Raw genomic sequence first — 11,147 nt, 5'->3', positions numbered from 1 at the left:
TATGTCTATATTATTTAATTAGACTTGTGCTCAAAACGATACTTAATTTGATGAATTTATGGACCAAATCGCATTATTTATAAGTTTATATGTATAATAATATGAGTGCAAAGTTTTAACTTATATATATTAAGTGTGTATTTTATTTTAGACAACTTGTACCAATTGGCCATACTGGTATCACAGGGTTATAAGACTAACATAACAAAATAACCCTAAGTCACGTTACGCAGTTAACACTACGGCGGTGTGTGACTGAGATAGTGCTAGTAGTATGTAGCGATGTCCCTCTCACACACGGGAGCACCTAATGTGAAGACCGCTTTAAGCGCTGAGCCATAGTGTTACTTAGTATACTAATTTTAATATTGTCATTTTAATGTAATTATCAATATAAATGTATTTAACATATCCTTGCTATAATGGAGTAGTAAAATGATGAAAGACTGTATGTTCAAATATTCCCAATTTTCAAGTATATAATTACCTAATAATTATACGCGTTTAAGTCCTGTATTAGTAACTAATGAGCCTAAAAGTCCGTCCAAACGAGGCATCGAATAAACCAATAGGTTAGTGAGTTTAGCAGCATTTTGAATTGCTCTCTGCAAGAAGAATTTTGTAGTTTTTATTTGCCTTGACAGTGTGAATTGTATGGATAGAATATTCTTTTTATATGCATTGCAGCTATATTACATTTACCTTTTTTCAATAAATACTCTCAATACTGAATGATTTGTTTTATTTTGATATATTGTTGTATCTTTAATCTAATTCTACTAATTAAACAAAGACATTCTACTTATAATTAATTCGCGTCACATTAAGTAGGAAAAATACGACGCAGCTTTGGTGTGTGACTTTACAAATCTTAACTTAATTAGGAGGTACAACCGTTCAGCTAAATAATAGTTTTGAGAAGTAATTAACATTTTTTAAAGTAGGTATGCTAAGAGAGACCTAGTTTCGCGTCACTAATTGCATCTTGACACCTAAAAGAATATAATTAAGGCGTCAAAGATTTTGCTCTCAAATATGGTGTTTCAGATGTACGCGTTTACAACTAGGGCCGTGTTGCATAATAAACTACAACTAATATTACAAGTGGAACTCCCTTTCTAATAAGTGAAATTAGAAAAGGAGTTCCGCTTGTAATATTAGTTGTAGTTTATTATACAACACTGCCTAGATCACCTAGTCGAATCGTCGTATCAACACTTCAGAATGACTACTACTCCCTACCGGAGTCGAGCCTCAAATAGTTACCGAATTCATTTTTGGAAGTCTCATTCCCGGTCAATGCTTTGGAGTGGCTCAAAGGTATATGGCACTGTACGGGCAAATGTACAATAAATGAAGAATCGAGTGATCCATATGCCTATGTGTTAATCACAGTAGCACGGTACGGTATAACCCCAGTTATTGCGTAGAATACAATTAGAGCTAGACTCACCTGTGAAAACAGCTGCCCCTCAGGTCTTCTCGTCAGCGGCGCGAGCTGGCAACGTACGACAAGGTGGCAGTCGTCCATGACCGTGTTGAAAAACCGGCGAGTTGGCAACAGCGCTTCCAGGTCTATCATCAGCTCCAGGAACCGCTCGCAGTACCTGCGCCATTATGGATGTGGTTATTTCGGTATAAATTGCCAAAAACAAGGAATGATGTATGTATATCAAAATTGGCCAGACCAATAATAGGATTAAGGACCTTATATTAATCAGTGTTTTGTTTTTAACGAGCCCTATATTCATGGAAAGACAAACATAGTACATACTTTAAATTTGGTCACTAGTTTCGTTAGTGCGATTGCACAATCTCTCCTAGACAATATATTTCTTTTACTATTAATAACTATTTGATATACCTACCTACATATACATTGACTAATCAAACCATTGTAGTCATCGTCAGTGACGATTCGTCGCCATCAAAAAACACAAAATTAAAACTATTGAACTCACGATAAAATATAAAATTCCAAATCCAGATAGTGGTTGTAATATAAGTAACGCAGTTTTTTATTAAAAGCACTTGAAAATCGCGAAGAAATTATCCGCACTTTTAAAACGTCTGGTTCCTACTCGTAGTGATCGAAGCAACCACTACGCGGGGCACGCGCGTCGATATGTTCTCGCGGAGTTCCTGGAACCGTGACGCAACTAAACGGTGGGGCCTACTGATGTCCCGTCGAAAAGTTTCTAGAATAGCGAAATTTCCACATTGAAAACTTTTCAAAACTGTGCTATTAGCTGAAGCTAAGCAAAGCTAAGACGTTTGTTGTAGGGGAGCATTGGGAGCCCCACTTAAATATTTATTTTATTCTGTTTTTAGTATTTGTTGTTATAGCGGCAACAGAAATACATACATCATCTGTGAAAATTTCAACTGTCTAGCTATCACGGATCATGAGATACAGCCTGGTGACAGACAGATAGACGGACAACGGAGTCTTTGTAATAATTCTACACTCGAGTTAGAAAGTTAGTTTTTGGTTGATACCCACCTCATAACATTAGGATCCACGTCCCCCTCCTCCGGCACCGTCTCCAGAATATTCATGAACTTTATCATGAGCCTCTGCAGGTACCTCCTCTCCCAGTTCAGTTTTTCCAAAAGCTCTGGTTTGTCTTTCTTCTGAATCGCTTTCCAGTACTTCTTCCATTTTGGCACGGCTTTGAATTCTTGATTTCTCCGACCTAATTTAATAAATTTAAATTAGTGTTGAAAGACATTCACTGATATCATATCTTTTTTTTATACATAGTTTAAATTAAGATACTATTTGATATACCTAATTTAAAATCACGTGACTAACGGTGAATTAAAACAAAATGTCTATCACATGTATGTCACAATTTAATAAAAGATTTTTTGTAGTTTCACCAATCACTCCCTAAAATAGTGACTGACGAGTTACTTAGACACTTTTTTTATCATCCTGCAAAATATACGAAAGTCCCATGAAGGCCATATTTATCTCAGATTATTTCCCAAAATAATTATTAGCATCTTTTTACATATTTTAGATGTATTTGAATATCACCACACCTCTCTATAATTAACTATCCCTTTAAATTCCACTACCATTTCGAAATAGCTACTAAGAAATATAGACATACCTATATTTTCTTAAAAAACATGTTTTAAACAACGTTATTCACTTCATGATCACGACATCATAATTTAAATGAATACAAATACGTCAACACTGTAAAATGTAACTGCTGCTGCAGTGTTCAATATATTAACTACGTACGTCAAAAACCCATTCCATTGTATACCTTGTTGTCGTACAGTAAGGCACACAATTGAATAAAGTTTCAACTGTAGTTACTGCACTTTATTCGACAGAAGGTATTCTGGAGTGTAGCCTAATACACTTTGTAGGTGCGTATTTACAAAGTGACTAACCGAAAACTACTGAACGGGTGACAGCGGTTAGTAAAGCAACCCATACTGAGTTCTGATTCACGTCAATTAATCTTAATAGATATGAAGGGCGTGTTACTAGCTTTATTTAACTTTCACAAGTTCACGATACGTATTTTTGTTAGATGTAATTAATCCTGCGAAAGTAAGTTTTGCTTGGAGAATATTTTTCCTTATTCATTGCTGGTAATGTCACAGAATAAATAATAGTACAGTCACCTGCAATAATATGTTACACAAAGAAGGCCGAAAAAATATCTGACACTATCTTATTTGTAGAGCCATAAGAGCGTGTCACATATTTTTGCGGCCTTCGAAGAGTACATATTATTGCAGGTGACTGTACTAGGTACAGAAAGTTCACTCTCTAACAAAACGCGTCTATTCTTATTCTTAGATATGACCGCAAGGTGTCGCAAGCGCGAGCAGGTGTCCGTTCCGTAGCGGTGCGCGGCAACTACTACTGCTAGACACCAAAATTGGTGTGGGCCGCATGTACAGTCAGCAGCAGAAGTTGCTAAGCGGGCGAGGTGTTCCAAATTACCTTGACACGCTCTTACCCAACAAACAATTTAGTCGTATAACAAGTAGCTATACGACTCGAAGTACTATAAAGGTAGCATAACAGTCGTCATTTTGACTAATGGTGCATTATGCAACTAAATAGTCGGATAAACTTATTGTCGGGTAGCAAAGTCGAATAAATGTTTATTCTACCATTTTATACAACTAAATAGTCGGTGAAACTTATAGTCGTATAGCAAGGTCGAATAAACGTTTATTCTACCATTTTATACAACTAATAGTCGGTAAACTTATTGTCGTATAGCAAGGTCGAATAAACGTTTATTCTACCATTTTATACGACAGTCGTATCACGACGACTCCTATAAAACTTTCTTACACGACAGTTGGTCGCATAGAGGTCCTCATTATTGTGGTCGTAATAATGTCGTAGTCACGACAATTTTGTGGTATGAATGTCCATTATGCGACTTTTAAACTACTAATAGTTGCTTACAGGTCGTAAAAGTGTTCCTTATAGGACAGTCGACTAACTGTTACTATGGCGACCGCTATCCGTATTTAAGTAGCAAAAGTGCTATTATACTACCGCTATTTAACCAACAGTCGAATAGATGTGGTAAAATAAACTTTTATACAACTTTTGAAATGCTATGGCGACCATTCCAATTCAAACGTATAGATTATAGAACCTCAAGTTGTATAACTGTCGCATAAGGCATCTGCTTAATAATTTGTTAATCAAAATAATTAAATAAGTAAGAATTTTAAAAGCGCATCAACAATTAGTTATAAACTTATATAGCAATCATCAGTAAATTTAACTGCGCAGTAGTTTACACATATTATATACACTTTTGACTCCTATTTCATAAACCATCAACTTAAAAAAATGGCTACTTATACCTTCTTTCAAAGATACAAATTCATACCACTTGCTGTTAATATTGGTGTTATTTTTGACACAAGCCGACGCGGAACTTGCGTTGAGAAATAAGCTATTTATACGACCTTTAAGCGGCGACAACTCAACTTAAAGTCGTATAAATATCGTATTTGTCACCACTACTCTACCTTAAGTCGAATAAGCGTCGTAGTAGTTACTATTTATACGACGAAGTGTTGAATCGGCGACACATATACGACAACTATGCAACTAAATAGGTATTATCACGACCATTACTCAACTTTTTTACGACTTTAAGTTGAATAAGCTGCGCCCAAATCGCGTCGTATAAACGTATATACGACGTTTATACGACCATAAAATTTGGTCGTATAAACCTAAATTTTGCCTCAAATTGTTAGTTGGGTATTCTCTTAACAATAAAGTCGCGTCAAGATCATTTTGAACACCTGGCCCGCTTAGCAATTTCTGCTGCTGACTGTGCTTGCAGCGACGGAGTGAGCCACGCCTGGCCTGAGCTGTGCAAGGACGGCTAAGAGGATGGACTCTCATACAAATGTAATGTACCAACTCCTTTTTTTGCAAATAAAGTATTATGAATTATGAAACTTGTTTAGTGAGATTCTTTTTACCTTCTTGTAAGCTGATCCACATGCTCAGCGACACCAGCCTCTTGACTTGGTCGCGACACAGCTGGACCTCCATGCTTCCGAAGCAATGGTTCAGGAAGAGAAGCAGAGCTGTCTGTTCTCTCATGTTGCGGCTCTCGTTGTCCTCGGCCACGCTGGCTCGCAGCACTTGTTCGAAGAAAGCGGGGAAGTGGTCCGGTTTCTTGAGAAATGCCTGGAGTTAACGGAATATTATCTTAAGATTGTGGAATTTGAATGCAAAGTACATTTATACTCGTTATCGGATTTATCTAAGCGGCCAAGGTGCCCAAAAATCTTTAACGTCTTGTGAACACTGTACATTGGTAAATCGTCTTTAACAGCTATTTTTAATATAACGGTATACATAGATTTTAAACTTTTAAATATGTACAGCGGCGTTCAAAAGTGCATGGATAGATGTCGACCGTAATGCCTTAATATTACGGTTGAAACATCTCCATGCACTTTTGAACGCCAGTGTACATGTTTTCTCGAGAAAATGTAAGCAATAAGATAAGGTAGAAAAATAGGTACCTATTTGGATAATTTCGTATAAAACATGGCATGTGTCACTTTTTAACACTACACGGCTTAACTTCATTTAGAAAAATACAAAATTAATTTTCCAAAATTTTATGATAAGATTGATAAGACTGAACTTAGGCCATTCCCCTATTGTACAGTGTGTTAGAATATTATTACTTATTAGTATTACCTATTTTACTTTACAAACAGTGTAATTAATGTAATTGACTAATCGTGTGAGCCGTGTCAATGATTGCAACCGCCTGTTTAGGGTTAAATGAGCTTAATTAATATTTCAACTGTCAATCATATATTAACTTTCCTAGGGTAAACGAAGCAGTTCCCTTAGTTTCTTGTACACATTTTAGCTCATCATCAGCATATCGGCCGAAAGACGTCCACTGCTGGACATAGGCCTCCCCCAGGGATCTCCACAACGACCAGTCTTGCACCGCTCTCATCCATCGATCCCTGCGACCTGCGACCTTAACCAGATCATCGGACCATCTTGTTGTGGGTCTTTTCCTGCTGCGTTCACACACCTTTTAGCTACGTGTTATTATTTAGAAAAACATGAAAACAACCTTCTATCTTTTCTTTTTCAACGACACTTTCTCATAGTCCGTCGAACGAATATTTTTTCCTAAATTATCGTTGTTCTTTTATTTCATAATTAAATCTCAATTTCCATAGGCCATTGAAGTATTTGCTGAATGCTGTAGGTGTGGGTATACACCCACACCACACATTCTGTGCGCTGAGCTATATGCTACCTAAGATTTAGCTAGGTACCTTGCGAGGTATTCTGTGGTATTCGTCCACCCACGCCGGACGCGGCAGCGCGGTATTGCAGCCACACCAGCGCTGCAGGTACTGCGACTCGACGAGCATCATGAATTCATGATACATCGTGAGAAACTGTCATTAGCCGGGTCCACACAGAGCGAGCATACAACGGCCAGTGTAGACACGAAGGCCGTTTTGTGCGCGAGGAAATTGCCTCGCGCGTATGCTCGCTCTGTGTGGACCCGGCTATTAACGACAGCTGTGATGTTGACTCACCTGCCAAGCGGGCACTCTCTCTCGGAACTTCTCGTTGATCATAACTATGATGGACATCATGTGCGCGCGCGACGCGCCGGCGCGGTACTGCGGCCACAGGTAGCACTCCAGGTACTGCGAGAACTCCAGCATCATGATACGCCGGACCGAGAAACTGAAGATACGAATATAAAAATCATGTTAAAAGTTTCACACGATGTATAGTCGGACATCTAAAAAGCGGCGTACAGTCAAGCAACTTGATTACTTGGCCAGTTTCTACCTCAAAATGCCAAATAGAATTGTGACATGGCACATGGCTCAACTGGCTCAAGGTGGCCTATAATTATAATATAAGTATGCTACGACTCTAAGGAGCGACGTTCATTTTATACCCGTTGAATGAATCCATGCGTAGCGCGGCCGTACGCCGCAGTAAGCTTGCCTTAACTTATTAAATTTTAATTTTAATTATGTTTGAATTTTGTTAATACTACTAATTTTGTACCAATTCCTTACTGCCTTAAGAGCCAACGGGAGAGGTCATTTCTCCATACAAACGTATTCCTCGTTTTCCTCCGTGGGTTTTGAAGCTAGAGCAATGATTTTTTCAACACAGATTAATATTGTCAATATCTGTGTCGGACCGTTTTGATTTTTTTGATATTTTTGTTTTTTAAGGCGCTAGAGCCCTTCAAAAATGGCCAAAATGGCCTAATTGACTATGCCGCAATGAGAGGCGTGGCATTCAAAACTGATATCAATTAGCCGAAAAAGCAAAACGGTCCGACACAGATAATTTCATAATCATTTAGATTTCCAAATTTGGTTACGATTGGTTAAGTTTTGGAGGAGGAAACAGAGGAGTACGAAACCTCGATTTTTGAGATTTTTACGCAGGATTTTACGCCTTGTCCTTATCGCACTACTTTTAGGTGCCGCTTCCGTTAGCGAGACGGGTATATTTACCTAAAATATTTAAAACTCAGCTCCTGTTTCGTCTTAATGGAAAGGAAAAGCATACACATCTGTCTGCCAAAACATAAATGATATGAAAAAAAGCACTAGCGCCACCTTTTTGTTGTTGCTCTTTCTGTTTTTTTATAGTTTTACATTTTTGATGAAAAAATGTTGTGTCATAAATGATATGAAAACCACGAGTACAGTCAGCAGCAGAAGTTGCTAAGCGGGCGAGGTGTTCAAAATGATCTTGACGCGACGTTATTGTTAAGAGAATAAGAGCGTGTCAAGGTCATTTTGTACACCTCGCCCGCTTAGCAATTTCTGCTGCTAACTGTACGTAGAGATACAAAGAACATGGAATGTGTTTGGCGATTTTAGAACTTTAGATATCCACATGAAAAATAATTTTGTATTTTAATGCAATAAACACACATAGAAAAAATTATAAAACCTTCTTCATGGAACCCAAACCCAACAATTTAAATTTAAATTAAATTAGTCACAGTTAGAAATACTGTGGCAGGTTGAATCTGTTGTCGCTTACAATGACGATACAGATTTTTTTTTACTAATTATTTATTTAAAAATAAATAAAATTAAGTAAATTCTAGAAATTAAAGCTACATCAATCATCATCCATTGAGTTTGGTCAGTTAAGTTTGAAAGTGTTGTACGTTTATTTAAATCTCAGACACATTTTTAAATGTAGACATTAAATTTTATAAAAGATGCTAAAATACATTAATAAATAAATTTCATACAGTATACAATTTTAAAGCATATATTTACATTTATTTTGAGCATTTTAATCCAAAATTTAACACCATATTCAAGCAGCACCAGCTACTGGCAAATTTGAAAAAATAAAAAGGTCATTGCACTGTCTATGAGGCTATTGACCCCTGCATTTATTCTTTTGTTAAAATCAGTAAGGCTCAGTCTAGTTTGGAATTTTGAAAGTGAAACTGTGTGTGATAAATGTGTGACTTACTTTGATCCAAGGATTTCTGCTTGGTAGATTGACTCCACAATAGCAGCATCGTAAGGCAAGTGGCTCTCCTCAGTTTGTGGCGACCAGTATTGGTTTGCGAGCTAAAAGCAACCATGTTGATTAATTATGCAATTCAGGGTGGAATGTTACATAGATTTGGGTGACACCAGTAGGCTTTGTTTAAATTGTGTTAGCCATGGTTAACTTAAATATAAAATCCCTATAGCTGTGCTTTGAGACACATTCAGCGCAGTTGAATTACTTACATTTAGTTTGATGCATGGACTTATTGGTTCTAGTAAGGTGTCATACATAGAACCCTTATCACATGTAACATTATGATGCCTCCCATTTTTGATATCAACAGCATAATTCCATAATCAATTCATATGATAGTCAGGTCAGGTCATTTTAAACTTTCATATGCCGCTTTTTTAGAAATTTGCTGTTGTAACAATGACCTTAAAGTTTAAGACTGATACTGCACTAGGTATACAGATTAAGCAATTTAAGCATCATTAAAGACTTTGGGTACAGTCAAGTTCACAAAGTCTTTACAAACCAATGTTCCAAAAACACATTAACATGTCTCTAAGACACTGAGAATAAGGTTGTATACATATATTTTTAATTTTAAACACTCGCTTGTACAGATGTAAGTAAGTAAGTAAATATTCTTTATTGCACCAATAATTATACATTTTACATACATGTAAAACTACAAAGAAATGTAAAGATAAAAATAAGATAAGATGTAAATGTGAAGATGTTTGTGAAATAGACAGTCCACTTAGTAACTACACACTAAATAGACACATTGAAAATGCACCTTATCTCATTGCATTATGGTTGACAACTGACTGCTTGCTTTGATGCTTACCCTAACCAACAACCCTGTACATGCCATATAAGAGACATTCATCGGTTAATACCATTACGTACATACCGTACATACAACAATAGCTACTAATAAGAACTATATTTATTTCTTTTATTAGGAGGTAGGTGTAGGCCATAGATAAGCAAATACAATTTTGGAAAGTTGTATGCATTCTACTTAATATTAAAAATATATTGAATAATTTTACGGTTTAGACTCACTTGTATTAAGTCACTCGCGCGACATGTTGTTGTGTGTGCTGTATACAAGTGAGTCTAAACTGTAAAATTATTCAATGTTAGTATGTCTCACAACAGTTTAAATCGATTAAAAATATATTGGCAAATATTCTAAGGACAACATGGGTCGGTCCCAACCTTTATTGTCAATATGGTTCAGATTGACGATTTTGATTTATTTTTAGATAATTCTGTTGATTTCCTTTAGTGCCTAGTAGAATACATTCTTGGTATAAGATATTTACAGCAATGCCCTGGGTCCCATGGGTGAAAGCTGTAAGAGTTTGATTTCCGAGTGACGCCGTACGCTGAATATAGCGCCACTTTCTGTAGAAATATTGCGGTCTTTCTATATGTACGATGTAAAGTAATTAGCAGCGTACGACATTTACCAGCGAACAAGGCCATAATGACAATTTATGTTTACTAAACATTAGCAATTAATTTTTGTTGGAAACTAGCCTATTTTCCTTCTGAGCAGTAATATTAAAACTTTAGGAGAGTAAACAAAATACTGTTTACGTGTTTTTTCGCTATTCTAATGTAAAAACATGCGCCGAGTTAAAAAATTATAACCTATGACATGGTGAACCTATTTTAACTGCCATTAACGGTATTGATTATTTTACAGTTTCTTTCAACTAAGCAGTTATTCTAACAGCTTTCATTGTTTAAAGGTAGGCGTATAACGAAAAATATTATCCAATATTGCGAAATAACAATCATAACCCTACTTTTACACGTACCTGAGTAATACGGTCAGCGTTTATTTGAGAAAGGGTCGGCAAAGGGATTTTGGGTTTCTCCGAAGAAGACGCGACCTCAGCCTTCATCTTTTCAGATTACAAAATCACTGTAAACAGTATTTTTTATTCACAAAATTATTATTCACTGAACATCAACAATAACAAGCGGACGTCAATGTCAAACTGAACTACCTGACGCGTTTTTCGGCATCCATTAAATTTAAGCACGTGTGTGGTGCGCAAGTGGTGCG

At 36.6% G+C, this 11,147-nt stretch overlaps 1 protein-coding gene and 1 long non-coding RNA gene across 3 annotated transcripts in view; both read right to left on the bottom strand.

Annotated features, from left to right (window-relative positions):
- The window catches only part of LOC134799453 (RNA helicase aquarius), a 93,341-nt gene extending 82,268 nt beyond the window's left edge, over positions 1–11,073 (bottom strand). For both annotated transcript variants that reach the window (XM_063771851.1, XM_063771850.1), the window contains exons 1-6: positions 10,897–11,073; positions 9,032–9,132; positions 7,099–7,252; positions 5,494–5,704; positions 2,504–2,696; positions 1,454–1,607 (exon numbers count right to left, since the gene is read on the bottom strand). In XM_063771851.1, the coding sequence (XP_063627921.1) occupies positions 1,454–1,607; positions 2,504–2,696; positions 5,494–5,704; positions 7,099–7,252; positions 9,032–9,132; positions 10,897–10,983 (900 nt within the window). In that variant the 5' untranslated portion in view covers positions 10,984–11,073. The remainder of the gene's footprint in view (positions 1–1,453; positions 1,608–2,503; positions 2,697–5,493; positions 5,705–7,098; positions 7,253–9,031; positions 9,133–10,896) is intronic.
- The window catches only part of LOC134799485 (uncharacterized), a 386,600-nt gene that overhangs the window by 283,066 nt on the left and 92,387 nt on the right, over positions 1–11,147 (bottom strand). The gene's annotated exons all lie outside the window — the stretch shown is intronic.

This window comes from Cydia splendana, chromosome 18 (assembly GCF_910591565.1).
Source record: "Cydia splendana chromosome 18, ilCydSple1.2, whole genome shotgun sequence".
Lineage (NCBI taxonomy): Eukaryota > Metazoa > Arthropoda > Insecta > Lepidoptera > Tortricidae > Cydia > Cydia splendana.
Note: the sequence above shows the minus strand (reverse complement) of the source record. Positions and strands in the feature narration are given on the sequence as shown.